The 20,705-nt window shown below is 45.9% G+C and overlaps 1 protein-coding gene across 3 annotated transcripts in view; it reads left to right on the top strand.

Moving 5' to 3' along the window:
- The window catches only part of RAPGEF4 (Rap guanine nucleotide exchange factor 4), a 1,002,526-nt gene that overhangs the window by 725,673 nt on the left and 256,148 nt on the right, over positions 1-20,705 (top strand). For all 3 annotated transcript variants that reach the window (XM_085645283.1, XM_085645282.1, XM_085645284.1), the window contains 2 exons: positions 841-956; positions 11,141-11,229. In XM_085645283.1, coding sequence (XP_085501409.1) covers positions 841-956; positions 11,141-11,229 — 205 coding nt within the window. The remainder of the gene's footprint in view (positions 1-840; positions 957-11,140; positions 11,230-20,705) is intronic.

The raw sequence follows: 20,705 nt of genomic DNA, 5'->3' as shown, positions 1-20,705 counted from the left end.
GAATTAGCTAAGGCAGTGGAAGACTGAGACCAGTGCTAGGATGCATATGGTTAAAGAAATAGAGATTGTGTTGCGACCACAGCGCACATCACTAATGGAGGCTAATAATCCAGAAAGTCACTGTATGAAGATGGGTCAGAGAATTGGTATGAAAAGACAAGATGGCTTAAATCACACTTCATATCACTAGTGTCTTAAGAGTTTTAGCATGCATTTTGATGAGATAAGGAAGGATGAGTCATCCCTCCTGTTTATGAAGGCAAGGAACACAACAGAGATGTACTCCAAGGAAGCAGACTGGATAGGGAGTGACATTAGACAGAGGCGCTATAACCATTAAAGTAAAATAATTAAAAAAGACCTGGGTAGACACCAGAGACCAATGGCAGGTGTGCAGATCAGACTGCTGACCTTTATGTGCCACTTTAGACAGTTTTATAATAGGGTGCATGCTGGCCATTGGTAGGGTAAAATAAGCCTTGATCCTTTTACGTTACTGATATTGTATTCATAGTTATGAAACGTCTAGTCCCATCATAAACTTATTTTTTAGTACAGCTCATTTACATAAATGACACTAGAGCAAACACAATGCACGAAGGTGGAACACTAGCAAAGATCTGTAGATGACCTTTGATTGAAATAAATGTATTTTGAATTAAAATAGTACAAATGGCATTAGGAGATTTTACATCTCACAACTAGTGGAGATTTCAGCTCTGTTAAATAGTTAAAAGTAAGATTGATTATTCAATGATTGTTTTTAGGAGGCAGTCAGGCAAAGACTGAATCTTAGTTCATATTTCCACATTGTGATCTTGTTGTGCTCTTGTGTTACAGGATGTTGAAGCAAACACAGTAAGACTGAAGGAACATGACCAAGATGTCTTGGTGCTGGAGAAGATCCCTGCCGCATCCCGAGCTTCGAATCAAGGGAGTTCGCAGTCTCAGTATAAGTACGCTCTCTCTTCTCTGATCTGTACACGTGTCTTTTCCCATCATGCAGCAGTTTCTTTTCATTTGCTTATCTTTCGGGTTAAATACTAATGGACAGAGACAACAAAACAGCGGTGACTCATCTAGGTCATCTACGGGAGTACTTCCTTCACTTTTTCCCTAATATCTCTTCTGACTACTGGATACTATGTAGATGGAAAACAGAATTATTAGAAAGTCCTGCAATTGTAAAATAGATAAAACATTCAGATCAAAGGCACTGCTGTAGAATTGTGACTACTACATGCAAGACATCTCTCTGTACTCCCTACAAACCTCTCATTCAACAAGTAGATACTGTTGTAAAATGAGGATTACCGCAAAGACAATTTAGTTTTTATAGCATTCTGAAGACAGGTCAAACAACTCCCAACTTCTACCTACAGTTCCTTCTGTACATTGTACTGCATAATAACATCAACTTAAAGGGATCCTATTTAGAATTTGAGCCAGAATATCTGCCCCAGAACCTCTTCAACCAGGCATTTGTTCATACGATGGCTGCGGTATTGTAAGACATACTTGAGGTATGCAAGTCATGTAATTTAGGCTTCCTTAAAGATGCATTGCTGAAGGACCTTGGTGATCAATCTGATTCAATAAATGCTACTCCATGTATTAAGTACTCCTTATGGAACTCTGAAGTAGGCTTAGCCAACGTCTTAAGATGATGGCACTAACTAGTGTGGCAGCAACATCAAGTAGTCAGAAATAGTAAAGTGAGTTGAGTGAGATTAGTGGATGTGTGTTAAAAGTGTTATTACTGACCTATTTTGGGGTTTTACTCACCTTTAATTACTCTTTCCAGCATTATGTGACTTGGACCAATATATGTGGGGCAAGCAAATAACGGAGATTAACTCCTTTTTAAGAGCATATTAACTAGCGTAAGAATGCAAAGGCTCTTAAATAGCAGAGTTTCGTTACAAAATACATACAACCAATCACTCCCTGTAGTCTAGGTAAAGGCAAGCTATTTATACCTACCAAGGGTGCTCAGACGTTCAGGCTTGCTGTTTGCAGGACACTAAAATATGGTGGGTCCTGATTTTCTATTTTATGAGATGAAGATACTAGCATTCATTTGGAAATGGCAATAGCTTGTTTTGCCAGCAGTCAAATCCACTAACATAATAGTTCCCCAACGTTTCCAGTCCAAGAATGACCATGAAACTCAATGGGATTGAAAGTGAAACAGCTCCCCTTCAAAATCTGGAAATATAAGTTCAAACAATGTACCTTTTTAGAACTGCTTGTTGCAACCCTAACAGATACATTCAACTGTAAATATAACTATCAACCTTTATAGGAGTTTGAGAACTTTAATGCTGGCTTCTTACTTTTACATTTACTTCCTTTCTTCGGACCCATACAGCAAAAACTCATTAGCCAATGCCTGCTCTGAGAGAGCTGATCTCCTCAGAAAGGATATCTCTTTTTCTGCTTTCATGGAGCCATCGCATGTTGATTGTCATCTTGGCCAAGGATGTCAACTGATGGACCAAAAGTTTGTATCCTTAACAGCTGCTTAGGGTATTCAATGGGATACATTTACATACAATTAATCCTAAACAGCAGTCATTTACATAATCAAAGGCTATCCTGAAAATCCGGTCTAGTCTCTGTTTAATTCTCTGGTGAACAACTATCTAAATAATAGCTTATTTTGGGTGAAAACTCGATAAAACAGCCTTCCTGAAATACATTTGAATCAAAACAGGCTCCAAACCAGACTGCCTCTGCCATCACTTCTGCAGGTTGTGGAATAAACTGCTTTTTGGTGGGATTGAAGGGGGAGGCCTTTTTAAAGGAACTGAGAGCTCCAGAGGGGAAAAGAATGTCTTTCCTCTCAAAGGTGTTGGTTTTACAATTACTAGTAGTCCCATGATGTATGCTTTAGATCCATCACAATAATCGAACACAGAGTCTCAATGGTGGAACCCCTCAGAGGAGGAGCTTAGCGCGTGATCAAGATGGCCGCGTGAGCCTAGAGCTCCCGAGACCCTCGCTCCCTCCGGCATCTATCCTGTCTATTATCCTGTACTTGATGCCCGGACTATTGGAGAGGATCTGCTGCTGAGGCGGGAACCGTTGTCCGGGTCGAAATCGCCCACCGGAGACCGAAGTTATACTGCCTGGAAGTTTGGGGCCTAATCCCCGCACGGTGCCCGGGACTTGCGTTGGCACAGTGCCCGTGCCCTAATTGAACAACAGCGGCCTGGTCGGGGAGGAGTCGTCGGAGGTGGAGGGGATTTCACTTTCACTTTCGATTTCGCCTTCCAGTCTCCAGGGCGCCCGTGACGGGGCGTGCGCGGCGCCAGCCACTGGTTGCATGCCCATTTACCCTGTACGGGCCAGGAGATTGTCTACACGGCAGATTGAGATGTCGACCAGGTCGGACGCCGAAAAGCAGAAGCCCAAGAACACCAGGCGGGGCACCTCCACCCAGACTAATACCATGGACCGCTATGCCCATCAGAGGGGGTCCCCGGGCGAATCGGGCCCGACGTCGGAAGCCTCGAAGGACGCGGCGTCCCCCTCCACAGAATTAACCCTGCAGGACATCATGGGGGCCATCGAAGGGATGAAGTCCTCGATTGGGCAGCAATTTGAGACCCTGGCACAAAAAGTAGATGCCATATCGATAGATGTCAACCTGGTTCGGGCCGACCTCGGCAAAACTAATGAGCGGGTTCAGTCCTTGGACCTCAAGACTGCCGGCCTCCTGGGCGATGTCTCCGGCCTCCAGCAGGAAGTCCGTACTCTCCGGGCAGCAAATGATCACTTCGCCCGCCGGTTGGAGGACTTCGAAGGCCGTGCTAGGCGCAACAACGTCCGCATCATTGGGGTCCCGGAAAATTCGGAGGAGCAGTCGGTGGACCTGTTCGTGGAGGACCTGGTGGTGAACCATCTGGCACCCAAAGGCCTTAGCAAGTTCTTTACCGTCGAACGGGCCCATAGAGTTCCTGGCGGGAGGCCCAAGGTGGGGGCCCCACCAAGGCCGATTGTCGCCCGGATCTTTAATTTCAGGGATCGAGATGCCATACTACAAGCATCGCGGATGGCCGGCCCGCTGCCATTCCAGAACACTACTGTAAGCTTTTATCCGGACTTCACTCAGATGGTGCAAAAGCAGCGGCAAGGCTTCATGGCGGTCAAGAGAAGACTGCGTGAGATGGGACTAAAATATGCCATGCTCTTTCCTGCAAGGTTGCGGGTGGTGTTTGAAGAGCGAACTTTCTTTTTTGAGGCACCCGACATGGTCGGAGACTGGTTGGACACTCTGCCCCAAGGGCGGCCTGGCGTGGAACGCTCTGGTGGCGCAGATGGTGCCGGTGACGAACATTGAACCGGGACTTAAGTACCACGACTCCGATCCCTCCGGGAGGTTGATAGTCCGGGGGGTGGCGGGGGCAGTAGGGGAGCTTTTCCTCCTCTGGGGTTCTTTCCGTAGACTAGTTTTATAAGGGGCGACAGGCACACTGCAAGTTGGGGGGCACTTTAGAGCTTACGCAGGGGTGCAGGGTGGGGGGTGGGTGGGGTTTGTTGTTGGGGTTGTTGTTGTTTTTGGTTCTGCAAGGCGTCATGATGCAAGCTCCTGTGGTTCGGGTCGGGTTCCACGTGGGTGGTGGTGGTCTCCTTACATGCTGGGATGGGGGGTAGGGGCCTCAAAATACTCAGTTGGAATGTGAATGGCCTGGGGGATCGTATTAAGCGTGGGATTGTACTGCAATTTCTGAAGAGATGTGCCCCTGATATTGTCCTCTTGCAAGAGACGCACTTGATTGGCAACACGTGCCATGCACTCAATCGTAAAGGCTATAAGTTTGTTGCGCATTCCGGGTTCACCTCGGGTTCCAGAGGGGCGGGAATACTTGTCAGGTCCTCTCTCCCATTTGAGGTTGACTCTACTACTGTAGACGATAGGGGGCGCTTCGCGGCAGTAGCGGGACGGTGGGAGGGCAGGACGCTGGTCCTGGTGTCGGTTTATGTCCCCCCTGCATTGCAGCCCACTACCCTAGCGGACTTAGAGAGGACATTACTGGACCTCCCAGAGGGCGTGTTGGTGGTGGGTGGTGACTTTAATGCGGTCGGCTCAGGCCTGCTTGACAGGCACCCGCAGAGGATTTCGGGGGGGGCTCAGAAGTGGCTTCCTGATTTCATAGATACCCTAGGGCTGGTTGATTGTTGGAGAATGTTGCATCCCACACAACGGCAGTACACTTTCCACTCAGGTGCGCATGGCAGTCTCTCCAGAATTGATTATGTCCTTACTCTGGCTGCACACGCTTCCAGTGTCTCTGAGGCCAGGCACATGGCACGAGGTATTTCTGACCATTCTCCGGTGTGGATCTGTATGGATGTTGCCAGAGGTGTGGGTGGTAGGGTGGCCCCAATTAACCCGTGGCATCTTAGAGACCCTGTGACTCGCAGTGAGGTACTTAAGGCGATCGACCGTTATTTTCAAGAAAACCTCGGTTCGGTCACGTCGGCGGTGTCCTTGTGGGAAGCATTCAAAACCGTGATTCGGGGTGAGGCCCTCTCCTTGATTACAGCGGCCAAGCGTCGGAGGGACGCGGAGGTCGCCCAGCTTGAGGCGGAGATCGCAGACCTAGGGCTGGCCCTGGAGGGTGAGGTCACGGAGGAGGCGCTGCACGAATTGAGCCTTAAGCAATCGGAGTACAGGGCCCTCGTGACTGACGCAGCCAAGGCTCTGAGTAGGGAACAGCGGGGCCGCCTGTACGACGTCGGGGACAAGGCCGGGAAATTGATCGCGTGGCTGGACAAGAAGGAGAGGGTCAATCGAGTGGTGCCGGACCTAGTGACGGAGGCTGGCGTCCTGGTCACGGAGCCGGAGGACATAGTCCAGTGCTTTGCGGATTACTTCCGCACGGTCTATACATCCGTGTCGGACAGGCCTGTGGAGGACTCATGTGCACTCCTGCGCGATCTCGCCCTGCCTTGCCTCTCCGACGTGGACAGGGACGACCTTGATGGCGACATCACGGTCGAAGAGATTGCGGGGGCGATCCGTTCTTTGCGTCCGGGCAAGGCCTCGGGTCCGAATGGTCTGCCCATTGAGCTCTACAAACTCCAGCCGGACAAGATCGCTCCGCATCTACGAGCCATGTTTGTGGAGGCGCGGGCGACGGGTTCCCTCCCGCTCGACCAGCGCCTGGCAATGATCGTGGTCATCCATAAAGATGGCAAGCCTAGAGACAGGTGCAGTTCATACCGGCCGATCTCGCTCCTTAACGCTGAGCCGAAGATCCTTGCTAAAATCCTCGCAAACCGGCTAGTCAGGGTGATCGGTGACCTGATCCACCCCGACCAATCTGGATTCATCCCACATCGGAATACTGCGTTGAATCTTAGGCGCATTCATGGTGTGATCGCAAGGGTCGGGACGATGCGGGAACCGGCCGTGGTGGCGGCGCTCGACGCAACGATGGCGTTCGACACGGTTGAGTGGGCATATTTGTGGGCCGCGCTCGCGAAGTTCGGCTTCGGGCCCGGATTTGTGGGCTGGGTGAGGCTCTTATACGAAGGACCTCTCGCCAAAGTTGCGGTTAACGGGAGGGCCTCCAATCCCTTCGTCTTGGGAAGGGGTACCAGGCAGGGTTGTCCCCTCTCGCCGCTGTTGTTCGCTCTCGCCCTTGAGCCGCTAGCGGCATGGATACGGTGGCACCCAGACGTGAGGGGGATTCGCTGGTCCCCCGATCACGAGGACCGCATTTCCCTCTATGCCGACGACATTCTGCTCTATCTTACCTCACCCCGGAAGTCCCTTATAGTTGTCTGCGACATCTTGACTTCCTTCGGGAGGAACTCGGGGCTCACCATCAACTGGGGTAAGTCATATCTGTACGCCCTGTGTGGAGACGCTCCGGTTCCCCCGCGGAATTGCCCGATCCAGATCGCCCGGGAGGGCTTTCAGTATCTTGGGATCTATATTTCAGCCGACCCCACGGTACGGTATGAGCGAAACCTGCTCCCTCCGTTGGCGCGCCTGCGGCGGGACGTGGCAGGCTGGAGGCGGCTGCCGCTTTCCCTCCTCGGTCGTGCGGCGCTCTTTAAAATGATGTCGCTTCCCCGCTTTCTCTATGCCCTGCAGAACACCCAGGAGCTGGTCCCGGCCAGTTACTTTCGGGAGGTTGAGAGTCTACAGCGTTCGCTGCTGTGGGACGGCCGCCCGCGTATAGCGATAGCAAAACTAACTCTCCCTTGGTATGACGGGGGTATCGCGCTTCCTGACATCCGGAGATACTATTGGGCCTCCCAACTGAGCGCAGTCAACCACGGAGTCTACGGTCCTGCGCTTAGCCCCGGCTTCGCTATGGACCGGTGGTTGTTGCGGGGTGGTGGCTACTATAGAGCACTTTATTCAAGGGCCCCGGCTGGATCCCTCACGGGGCCGACCGGGGTGGCGGTGCACGTGTGGAAGGCAGTCACGAACTCCCTGGGGTGGAAGGATAGACTCACACTGGCCACTCCGCTGTTTGACTCGGACATGCTGGGGAAACTCTGGAACTCTAAGGGTTTCGACAAATGGGACCTGATTGGTATCTCCAGGGTGGGGGACATGCTGGCCAAGGGGCGGATTAAGTCGTTTACAGAGCTGCAGACGGAATATGCGCTAGAGGGCACGGAATACTTCCGGTACGCGCAGGTACGTCATGCGCTGCGGTCGGTCCTCGTTGAGGGGGAGAAGGTGCCCGAATCCTCTCCGTTGGAGGACCGGATCCTGGACGGCCATGTGCCGGAGAGCACAATCTCTCTCATTTACAAGAAGCTGGTGAACGTCCGTACCGATCTCCTCCTGGGGGTGCGGGACCAGTGGACTAGAGACGGTCTTGAGCTGGACGATGAGGACTGGCAGTGCGCTGTCTCCTCCCCGAAAGAGGTTGCCATCCCCGCCAGGCTGCGGCTGGTCCAGCTTAAGATACTCCACAGAGTCTATGTCACTGGCCCCCGGTTGGTCCACATGGGTTTCTCCGAGGACGGGCTGTGTAAGAGGGGCTGCGGGATGGTGGGCACCTTTCTGCACATTATATGGGAGTGTGGTGTGATTGCGGAATTGTGGAAGCAGATTCATGTTGTGATGCAGGAGGTCACGGGTATTGTGTTGCACTCAGAGGCGCGGCGCTGTCTCTTGAACGTGTGGGGCCCTACAGACTACGATGCTGCGCAGACTCAATGGGTGACCCTTGGTAATATGGTGGCCAAGCGGGATATTGCACGATTGTGGGGATCCCCTAGCCCGCCCACCCTGGATGCATGGAAGAACAACATGGACTGGTGCATGTTTCAGGAGAAAACAGTGTATTGTGCACGGGGGAGGCCCAAGAAATGGCACAAGGTGTGGGGGGGGTGGAACCAGTATAGGGGGTACATCTGCCTGCCTCCTGCCACTGACCCACCAGAGGAGCACCTTTCCCCCTAGCCCCACTTCCGACTTGAGTTTTGCGGATGAAATCTGATAGAAAGTTAGTGCCTCTGCCTCTCCCTCCCCTCCACACTTGAGGGCTGATCTGATGGTGGATATGGGGCCGCCTCATCGGTGGGATCTGACGCGAACACATGATGTATATTGCCTTGCTCGTTATGTTTTTCTTTAAAAATTGAAACCTTTTTTCTCTCCTGCATGACAGCTATAGAAGACTACATATGTTGATTGACGAGCTGCCGAACCTCCGGGTTGTCGGCTGCATAGCTGTGTATCTGAAATATCCGAATAAAGGTTTTTAAAAAAAAAAAAAAAAAAAAAAACAGTGAAAAAAAAAAAAAAAAAAAAAAAAAAGAAATGTGTTAGAGGGTCTCCAGCGTTTTTAATACTGCATCTTGGGGGAAATGACCTCGTCTCGCTCTCTGGTTTGTCCTTAATAAAGCGAATGCAGCTTGATTTAACTGTTTTGAAGAACAACTGGCTTGGTACACGAATTGCGTGGACTGAGTTTATTTACAGGCGGCGTTGGAGGAATGCAAGAAATGAGGCTGCAGTAGACAAAGCCCGGAAAAAGGTGAATCGCGCAATGAGAACATTCTGCAGTGCTATGGACATAAAGTATGTTAGCCACTCAGACATTATAGGCAAGGATGGCCAATTGTTTCGTTCGGACGGGGTACACCTATCACAATTGGGCCTTGCGTATTATTTACTTGAAGTAAGAGATTGTTTGGCCACGGAGTTAGCAGTGGATTTATGGGGAAATGTTTAAAAAAAATTTAAAAAAAATAAATAAAAGTGGGGTCTGTTTCTCTGAGAAGGTGGGGTCCAGGAAAACTCTTCGGTTTTCCTGGGGTGGCAAGATGGGGGAGGGTAAATTTGGAGCGGATTTTACCCAACCCTTGTTATTGGTAAGTCGTTAAAGAAAAAGGAAGAATAAGGATTGAAAACAAAATATGGAAATGCAAAAGTAAACATTGGATTTGCTTGGAAAATATACAGCTTGTTAGGCATAGTGATAATAAAATGGTTTTGGCCCAAAGTGTGAAATGGTTATAGGAAATTAAGTTGCCTGAAGTAAATATGAGTACCTCGTCCAATAAAGTGGCCTTTTCTGCTATTGAAAAAAAAAGAAAAAAAAAAAAAAAAAAATGGTGGAACCCTATCTTCAGGCTTGAAACGGAATCATAGACTTACCTGTACTCATCATGACAAAGTACGTGTTTGCTACTGAGAAGTACTGGTACCTCTCCCTTTAAAAGTAGTACAATCCTCCTGGTAAGTGCTGGTAATTTCCCTTTCAAATTAAGATATTCAGGTACTCACCCCCCGACAGTACCTGCCGATTTAAAGCCATGCCTATCTCCATTTCAGTTGGATCAGCCAGTGTAAGAACTTTAAACTGTTCTGTAAATGTTTTGTGGAATGTTTAATATGAATCACTGACAGAAGAAAAGGGTGTTATATGCTACATTTGGTGACAGGCTCATACTGTTATTTGGAGACAATCGGGGCTTTCTCCTTATTTAGTCAGTCACATGTAGCACTGTACATGTATTTTAATTACAGGTAGGCCGAGCAGTTATATGCAGTTGTGTAGTTTAGCCTCCCGATTGTGTCGCATCACTACTAATACCTGTCAGTCTCCCATTGATAAAATGGCAGCTGTAACAACCAAACCGACACTCAGGACAGTTCTTACATTAGGATAAAGTTTAAGTTCTGGTCAATATTGTGCTGGACAATGTTCTGCTTGCAGTTGAAAAAGCACCAAACAACCTTTCAATTATGTTATATGTTTTACGATGTGTTGCCCTCTTGAGGCCCCATAGTGTCCATTGCTGATACTGACTTGTAATGCGGTGTCTTTTACGTGATCCTTAACCGTTCGCTTACATTTAGTTTTAATTTAGGAAATGGTGCCTCATGACAAAATGTGGCTGCTCTGCTGCTATATGTGGCTTTTCAAGAAAATTATCCCACAGTACCATTCTAGAGGGATAAAGAGTCTTATAATATCTTAGACATTTAGTTGCAAAAGGGGCATATTTTAACATACTCATGATGCTGGCTCCTCTTAATAAGCACCTTTCGTATTGGCTGATTATGTGGTATTGGCTATCTTTTATTTAAAGACAAATAAATCATTGTAGTAAAAATAAGCAAACAAAAAATAAAACTGTAAAAATATTATGAGGAAACTTCTTAATTTGTGTAAAGAAAGCGGGGATAATTTGGTTGTATGACGGAACAACGCAGGGAAATACTCTAAATGCCTTTAACACGCATTTATACCCCACACATTTTTAGATTGCATATGCTTTCACAACATATGCCTTTACCACGCATTGTTTATGTATATAATTATATATAATTATATACATAAACAATGTATTTGTGAGGGGAGACCCCCCACACCCTGAACTTACCTTAAATGCATGGTAAAAGCATAAGCTGTTGCATTTTAAAAACATATGTGGTAAACAATTCGTGGTAAAGGTAAGTAGTGGTAAACACCTCATTATAAAGGCTGTTTCTCGGATAATTCTTACATAAACATCTGAGCTAGACCTCAATGTTTTACTTTCTCTGGGAATAAACCAAATGTAGAATTTTCCTTATTGTATTATTTGTGTTCTGTTAAGTAATTTTTTTTTTTTCTTAAATTAAATTGTGCATTTTCTTTCCCCTCCCTAGATATACTGTGATGTCTGGAACGCCAGAGAAGCTTTTAGAGCACTTTTTAGAAACTATGCGACTTGAAACCAGTTTAAATGAAGCAACAGGTATTGATGCATTGCAATATTTATTTTGTTTCCTAGTTTTTTTAAAAATATTAGCAATGTAAAAATATGTTTTGTGGGGTATATACAAATTTAGAGAACCCTCCAACTCTAAAACCTGTTAGCCCTGATTAGCAGAAATGTAAAGGCAGGAGCATCTCGATAGTTTCGGAACAGATGGCCAGTCTGAGAAACACAACAAGACCAGGTAAAAATTTTCAAATCAGCCTGCTTCATTTGCACTTCTCTTTCTCTCTTTCCATCGAGGTATTCTCTGTCTCTGTCTCTCTCCTTCTTTATCTCTTTCCTTTCTAATTCCTCCCTCACTAAGGAGTCCATTATGATGTCGGGCAGATCGCCACCGCCCGACCGGCAGTGGCGATCCGCCCGACATCTTTCCCCACCCGCCTTCCATTTACCCCCACCACATTGTAATGTGATGGGGGGTGACAGCGGTGGACGGATAGACCGTCCTCTGCTTTACCGTGCCTGCCGGGCGGAACTCAGGCCTCATATGGTGGACACCGCCATCCACATCAAGATGTCTGGCGGTGAATGCCTTTCCATGGTGGAGATGCCGCCATGGACAGGCATGTGGTCTTTTGCTTTGGGGGCCCGTTGTGGGGCCCCGGGATGTTGGGGGTGTGGGGGTGCACTTGGGTACCCATTGTACCCCCCTACATTGGCATGCACACGGTGGAAGGCACCGTTGTGCATGTCAATGCACGACCTGCCACTTTTACATTGTGGAGGGTGCTGCTCACAGCACTGCCCGCCGCAATGCAAAAGATGGAGGATGCGACCGCCAGGGTAGCGGTCGCAAACCCGTTGCCCCCATGGGACGGCCGCGCCTCTGGCAGTCGGTCCCGTTTTCTGTGATGGTTTCTCCGCCTGCCATCGTAATGGGGCCCTAACTTCTCTCCTGAAGTCACAGATGTCCCTAATGCAATTAACCTCAGGGAGCTTGACAGAGGCACAAGCTGCAGTCCTTAGCCTTCACAAAATGGCCCCCAATGGTTCCAGCCCTCTGGTGAAATACCCAACAGAATAATGACCAACCCAGCCATGCAAATGGTGTATCTACAGACATTGCAATCTCACAGTGTGATGAGGTACAGTGCACTAAAACCAACTAAGTATGTCAGAGAGCACAAGTTGCTGGGAAGCATTTAGGAGGACTTACAGTTTCACCCTCTTTGAGTAGGTTTGTTCCTGGAACGAATGCACTTGTACCTTTTCATCAAATGGTCTTAATTCTTTCTGAGATTAAAATGCATCCAGGTTCGACTGCTACACTCCACTAGGCACTTTCACAATCTTCGCTTTTTCAAAGTTAATTAAGAACGGGACATGCTCACAAATTTCGCACAGCTGCAAATATGTTACCCAATTATTTATAAAGTAAAACTTTATTTGAGCCAGACTATCCATATTTAACCATATAATTTCTTGCCTGGAATTCATATACACTAGGGATGTTTCCTAACTGAGAGGTGACTTGCCCAAGGAGGTGAACAATTGGATGAGTTCATGAGATGTTGTCAGCAATAAATGAACATTTAGGAACGTACCAAAATGCTTTAGTAATATGGAAACATCAGGAATTCAAAAGAATTGAGCATGATTACAAGTTTTATATAATTTACAAATAGACTGATTTATTTGACCTCAATGCTATTCTTTTTGAGATATATTTCGGATATCTTTGTGTATTTTAGGATCGGCATACAGCAGATTTTATAGATATACCCGAATTCTGCACGGACTTTTGTGGCTCAGTTAAGCACCTAAGAAAGATGCCGAACTGCATCCCAGCCATTGCTATGGCTGTTGCCAAGCAAACGTTATGGTTTGTTGTGCAAACCAGTGCCCTTTTAACAAGCCTTGAAAATAAAATTGACTCATCGCATGGTTTGTGTAACAGTCAGATTGCATACTCACCATTGAATTCATGGCCACCATCCCATGAGGAAATGTGGTGCGAAAGCCTGAAATGTTGGCATTTTGTCTAACGGGGCTTGAGAATGACCAACATTTGCAGCCGTCTTAGCACGGAAAAACATTCAATACGTTTTTGTGGTGAGCCATATCGTGTAGACTGTAGCATAAGAGGAGTTTAAAAATGTTCTTTTAAAGGAACACTTGGATTGCCTGTCTCCTACTGAGAGACTTGCCTCACACATAAGGGTTGGGACACGGAAGTCGAGTGTTCAAGTAAAGAAGAATACTAGTTACTAATCAGAACTTTACCCATGGTTGAGGTAATTACTGGACGTGATAATATCAAAACTAACAAAGGTGACGGACTTAAATGGTAGCACTTCACTTCTAGTAATGCTATTGCCTTATCCGGCTGTTAGTGCACAGAGACTCCAGCACCATTCACCTAGTGGTGCCTCAGAAAAAGAGAAATTCTGACAAACAATTCACAATGAATGGAGGTGCACTGAACATAGAAAAGAAGTCCAAAAGTGTTTCTTTGTTTCTTTGTTTAATGTTTATTTTAGATAGATACACAACCGCAGCCAACGCGTTTCGTTCCTTAAAGACAAAAAATTTTTAACGGAACTTCTTCAGGGCTCAAAGTGACAGCAAGTTAATCACAAGCTTAATATTCCGAGAGCGAAGAATACGAAATGAGCAGTGTATTCCCCTTGATAAAGGAACTTATCCAAAAATTCAGAAGGTATTCCAAATTCGTCGCTGGGGGCTTAGATAAATCTAAAGGACCAGTAGTTGAAAATAGAGATGCGAGGATCCATTGGGGTGGTGAATTGCAAAGATTCTTACTGAGAATCTGTACTGTTGCTTCTATTCAATTTGTGAGAAGTATTATCATAGACATCATGAATAGATGCTCGGTCTATTGTCAACGAAGTATTAGTCAGACACCTTGATAAGCGTTATCTGCTCCCATCCCGAATCGCCGACCGATTCGAAGCTTGTGATTAACTTGCTGTCACTTTGAGCCCTGAAGAAGTTCCGTTAAAAAATTTTTGTCTTTAAGGAACGAAACGCGTTGGCTGCGGTTGTGTATCTATCTAAAATAAACATTAAACAAAGAAACAAAGAAACACTTTTGGACTTCTTTTCTATGTTCAGTGCACCTCCATTCATTGTGAATAATTACTGGACGTGGTTAATACTTCCTATTCCAAGTTTTTCCACTTGAAAATGAGATATAAGCTATCACATTCAGCGTCTTTTTTTTTTTTTTTACTGTTTTTTTTGTCCTGTTTATTGAAACTGAAAAAAACAACCCAAATAGCACAGAAACAAATAAGGTTTGGGAAAGGAAGCTGCACTGAGTAGAAAAAAGATATGAGAAAAATAGAACAACAAAAAAAACATTCTGTCTAATGGTTTGCACTGCTGCCCAGGGTGTAATGGAGGTCAGAGTGATGCTACCAGATGGCAGTCAAAGCTGTTAATATAACAAGGGAAGAGTCACAACCATTTCATCGCCAGTCAGCAAAAATGAACGCCCAATTGAACCAGAAAGTTGAAAAGGAAGGTATATCTGGAGGAGTCTGGAACCCCTTCGCAAAATGTTAAGTGTCTGCAATAGCAGGCGTAATATTTAAAAAGTTACCTAAAAATTAATAGAACAGTAGGCCAGACTCCATCTACTCACAAGAACATGGGAGGAAAACAAGAATTAAAAAAACAGAGACCCACGAAAAACAGGAATGCTACCTGATGTTCAGCAAAGCATTCAATTGTGGCATTTTATAATTGAGGTGTGGCTGGTTAGGTGCACATTTACTATGCTCTCTTAATCCCAAATATGGATTTCTTGGGGTAGTGTATTGATGAAGTACACGCTTGACCCCTGCGGTTCTGGGCGGACTCTAAAGAGGAATTAAGCAATACGCTGGGAGGTGTTAAGGTGTGGTTAGCAGAAGTATGACGTTATCGTGCAGTGCGTGATTGCATGTGGGGGAATAGAGATGTCTGTGAATCAGCTCCATTTGTGCCATAGTTCATTAACATGTTCCTGGGATGGGTAACATGCTACTACTGGCAACGAGTAGTGGATACATGCCAGAGAAGAATAAGACTGCTCTCCCTGAGAGTTTGCAGCGGTATAGGAAAGCAAACTGCTTGTGCTTGCCATGTGTGCCTCAAATTGATGCAAAGCAGTCTGCAACTGGTACATGTTTAATCAAAGCCATGCTCCAGCATGTACACGCCACAAAAGGGATTGAAGGCCCTTCAGACAAGCATGTTCAAAACACACACCAAGAAATCAACCAGTGAGATTGTTGGCAAAGATGCTGTTCTGCACCCTGGACATGCTGCTGTGTTTCTGAAACCACCACCGCCATTCGACATGGCTAAGAGACTGGACATCGGCGCGAGGTGGGCTGCATGGATTGGAATGTTCAATGACTTCATAGATGCACTAGAAGAAGATGACAAGAAAATCATTAGATATTTGAAAAACCTTGCAGGTGAGAAAGTGAAAATGTACTAAAGAAAATCTCACAAACTTATGCAATATCATACTGACAGATAAAGGTGTAGGAAGCCAAGTTCAATCCGATGCCGAACGTCGACTATTAAACTTACATCTTCAAACTAGCACGACAAAAAGCTGGACGATGGATGAGTTTGTTGAAAGACTTGACACACTTATCAAACACTGTAAGTTCTGTGACTTTAATGATGAAAAAGCCATGCGTCTCAGAATCATCAATGGTTGCCTCTCTGATTCCTTTAGAAGACGCATGTTGAGAGACACACTCAGTCTAGAGAAAATGCTGATGACTTCAAGAGTAGAAGAATGAGCAGAACCACAAGCTACTGACATGGAAGCAGGAATGGTGCATCATTAATCAGCGCTGACCATGAAAAGCAAACATAAGCACAAAACAGATGCATGTAAGTTGACAGATTTTCAAAGAAAACAAAGCTATGCTTCCAATGTGGATTTTCATTTCTCCATGAAGGTAAATGTCCCACCATCAGACAAGTTTGCAAAGGCTTTGGGAAAGAAAACCATTTTATAACAATGTGCCGAGCCAAAGAGAAATCAAGTGCGCTTTGGCAGAAAAAAAAGATGGACTTCAGAACGTTCCAGAAGCACTCCAGCCATGCCCACAAAGCAAAAAAACAACATCAGCTACAACAAGTATAAACCAAGAAAAGTTGATCATCATCAAATTCATCGTACAAAGGTTCTTCAATGTTGTTATCAAGCACCAATGAATACGACGGATGTGCGCTGATGATGTCTACCGAAGGATGGCATGCACATGTGGGGTTAGTTGCCTTGAAAGAAGAAAGAAGGTCAAAGAAAACGCACCAAACAAATTAAAAAACTTAATTTGTACACTGTCCTAAAATCACATTGAATGAAAATGTTTACCCAGTGACCTTCATTATAGACAGTGGTGCATCGATTAATATGCCAAAGGAAAAGTTTAACTGCCTGTCCCCTATGCCAAGACTCAACCTGTGAGAGAAGAAAGTGTATACTTGGGCTGCTTCCAAACTGTTACAAAGTCAAGGGTCATTCACAGCGACCATACGGCACAAAATGATGTCAGTGCAAGCCACTATTCATGTTCTACAAGGAACTGAGTCAAGTGCATGTTTGCTCAGCTTTGCCACCACTGCTGATATAATAATAATAATATCATTTGTAGAGCATGTGGTTGCACCAAGTCGGTGTGTTCCCGCCCTGGACCAAAGGATCACCGAAAGGAGGGATCGGTGCAAAAAGAGTATCAGGACCAGATTAGAATTGAATATGGTTACTGAACAGCCGGGTTTTCAATTTCTTACTAAAGTTACTTTCATAGGGAGAATCTCTGAGGGAACGCATAAGAGAATTTCATAATTTAGCATCTACATAAGCAAAAGATCTTGCTCCCATTATTGCTAGCCTGATCTTGGAGATAGTTGCCAGCTTTGCATCTGAGGATCTGAGGTTCCGGTTAGGTGTGCAAAATTGAACCAGAGAGTGAAGATAGCTGGAACCTTGTTTATTTAGTATGCGATGATAAATGCTTAGAGCTTTGAAACCGATTCTTTTCGGCAAAGGAAGCCAGTGTAGCTGGTCAAGAGCACCAAACACTGATGATCTTTTTGGAAGATTTAGAATCAGTCTTGCTGCCGCATTTTGGACTTGTTGCAAAATTTGGAGATTCACTTTAGAAGCCCCTAGCACATTCCCATAGTCTAGTTGGGAATTAATGAGTGCATGAACTATGGTTTTCTGAGACTTAGTAAGAATTAGGTCAAGAATTCTCCTCAAAGTCGTTAGGGTGTCAAAACGGTTTCCTGCAGTTTTCTTAATTTGGTCTTCAAAGGAGTGTTTCGAGTAAAAAACTACTGGGATTGAAATCCCTCAATCACAACATCCGTGTTCAGTCTGAAATCGTGAACTAGTTCACGTTGTTGTTTCATGGCTTAGGACGACTAAAGAACATGAAAGTGCAGCTGCATTTTAACTGTTTCGCATTAACTGTTGCCCAGCGCCACTGTAGAATTGCTTTCCTTTGACAAAAAGCTGTAGAGAAAAAGTTAAAAACACTGCTAAAACATGACAGCGTAGGACGCTCCTTTGGCCCTGTGCCATGGGTTTCTCCCAGAGTTGTAGTACCAAAAAGGACAGTAATGGAGCAGTGTGCATTTGTGTTAATATGTGCCAGGCACATAAGGCAAATGAAAGGGAGAGACACCCTGGCCCTCACATAGTGGACATTATCATGCAATTGAACAAAGCCAAAGTATTTTACCGTCTTGACTTGAATAAAGGATGACATCAATCTGAGCTAGAAGAGAATTGTAGGTACACTGTTATTTTTTCGACTCGTGTTGGTTTGGTCAGATACAAAAGACTGAGTTTTGAAGTGTCTTTGGTTGCTGAGATATTTCAGGATGTTATTCACCGAGTGATTCAACCTGTTACACATGCTTTCATTTACAGTGATAAGATACAGGTTTTTGGGAGCGCACAGAAAGACACGACCAGGCCCTTATCCAAGTGTGGCAGCTACTTGCTGATGCAGGTCTCACTCGTGAATTTCACAAAACCAAACTCAATTTTTTTGGGCGCATATTCCCTGATGGGGGAAGGACTCCAGACCCAGACAAGGTGCAAGCACTGTAATTCACTTGCCCCCCCCCCCCCCCAAGATGTTACCATGCTGCAATCGTTTTTAGGCTTGGCCAATTATTGCTCAAAATGCATTCGCAACTTTCCTACAGTGAATACTCTCTTGAGAAACCTGACAGAGCGAAAAGTCCCATTCCTGTGGTGTCATGAATTTGACCAAAGTCTCAATGACATAAAGAATATGATTGAGAATGCCAGTGAAATAGCCTATTTTGACTCCAAGTTACATACTGAGATCACAGTAAATGCAAGCCCGCCGGGCTGGGGGGAATCCTTGCTCACTACAACACCCATTCAGATGCTCGGAGCCACATTGTGGCTTACGCTAGTCGAAGCCTATCTGAAACAGAATGCAGGGCCAGACTGGGAACTTCAAGCAGCTCTTGCAAAAATGATAAATTCAGCCCCTATTTACACCAAGTGAGTCCTCCCCTCACAGTACTTCTCTAAATCCTGCTACTCCAAATCCAAGCAGGATGATTATTATCTACAATTATTTTCTCCAGAATAGACAACAAATCATCAGGTACACACATTGCACATAGCTGCAATGTTTGTTTTTCAGAGACTTGCATAACTCTCTGCTTCAGGCCACAATTTTACATTGCATTCTGGGACCTGAAGTATGGGTGTTTTATGGATTAACAAGGCTACAGGTTCCACAATGAAGAGACTCATTCAGTATCAAATCTCGGCTCGGCAGAAGGAGCACAAGCTAAAGACAAATTTTACAACACATGCAAATATTTCTCTCTAAAGCCCGTTGTTCCAAATCTAAGCAAAATGTTTTCCTTTACAGTTGCTGTCATACGTTCACACACGCTGGTGAATTAAACAAAGCTGCCTGCACCTAAAAGACGCAGAGAAGAGAAATGCGTCTCTCCAAAAATAAAGGGAAATACACTTCAACCCAATATAATCCAATATAATGCCTGCTGCTTCTATCAAGAAAAACACTTGCGGATACATACTGTGAGCCCCGCTCAAAGTTTGTAATAACCGTGAGGGCGATGTGTATGTAGGTACCCATGCAGCATACCCAGAGTGTCTGTTTCGGTAGCCAAGCGACTTATAGTAATAGCATGCTCTGGGAGTGCATGACTTGGACAGTTTTAACTCCTTCATCCGCTTCTCTGACCTCTTTTCTGATGTCTGATGTGCGCGATCTGTTAAAGTGTGCAGGCGCCAAAGTGGCAGTTATTGGGTCGGAAGTACAGACATGCGCATGACGTGCGCATTCACCCTAAAACCAGCTCCAAAAAAATCTCAAACTGGCAACATTGCAAGTTGCTGCAGGGCTGCATAACTCATCACACCTTCCGTCGAGTGAAACCAGTCTCCTGGGGACCAAAACCGGCCTCTAAGGATCCAGCCTCCCGGGGGTTTGCCCGCTTGCCCGGCTGGCCAGTCCGGCCATGACAGAACGTGCCTATTCTCAGCCAGAGAAGGAAAGTCTGGCTGTAGTGTGGGCCTGCAAACATTTTCATGTATTTCTCTATGGAAAATGATTTAATGTCATAACAGACCACCAGGCATTGCTTTCTATTTTTGGACACCCAAAGGTCAAGATGCCTCCTCGCTTTGAGAGGTGGAGGTTGAGACTGCAAGAGTATGACTATGAGATCATACACAAGCCAGGGAAGGATCAAAAACCTGCAGACAACTTTTCACGAGTGCTGCTACATTGATACAGCTCAAAATCAAAGGCTGCTGAAGAATATCTCAATTTTATTGTTAGGCCCATCACTCCAGTGGCTCTGTCTGTGGAAAAAATCATTGCTGCCACCATTACAGACAACAACGTGCTTATCATCAAAGACCTCATTACAACACAATTCTGGAGAAAGAGCACTCGATCCCTTGCCAATGATGTTGCCTTCCAAAACTTCAAGAATGTACAAGATGAGCTAGCAGTCACTCAAGAAGGCATAATATTGAAAGGCTAGAGAATCATCATACCTGAGAGCCTAAGACACCAAGCAATCAAACTGGCTTATGAAGGCCACTGTGGTATTGTAGCCACCAAGAGAGCTCTAAGAGTTTGAGTGTGGTTCCCTCGGCTTGATGAGCGAGTCGAAAATGAGCTGAAGACCTGTCACATTTGTAACTGCTTGTCTCCCAAGTTGACGCAGCACCTAGTGACAATGTCTGACCTTCCTGCTCATGCCTTGGAAATAGTGGCTGTTTAAAGCCGGTGTTGGCAGGGCGGGGCTGCGCGTCCCGCAGAGCCGGGGAAGGAGTGATGGCACTCTCCTAAGAGCGCATGAGTGTTTGGCCAGCCGTCTCATGTGTTGTACAGTCTGATGGAAAACACGCCCAGCATCCCATTCCCTGGCTGAGAGCTGAACCACGG

Source organism: Triturus cristatus, chromosome 3_1, assembly GCF_964204655.1.
Source record: "Triturus cristatus chromosome 3_1, aTriCri1.1, whole genome shotgun sequence".
Lineage (NCBI taxonomy): Eukaryota > Metazoa > Chordata > Amphibia > Caudata > Salamandridae > Triturus > Triturus cristatus.
The sequence above is the reverse complement of the archived record's forward strand: the minus strand, read 5'-3'. Positions and strand labels throughout refer to the sequence as shown.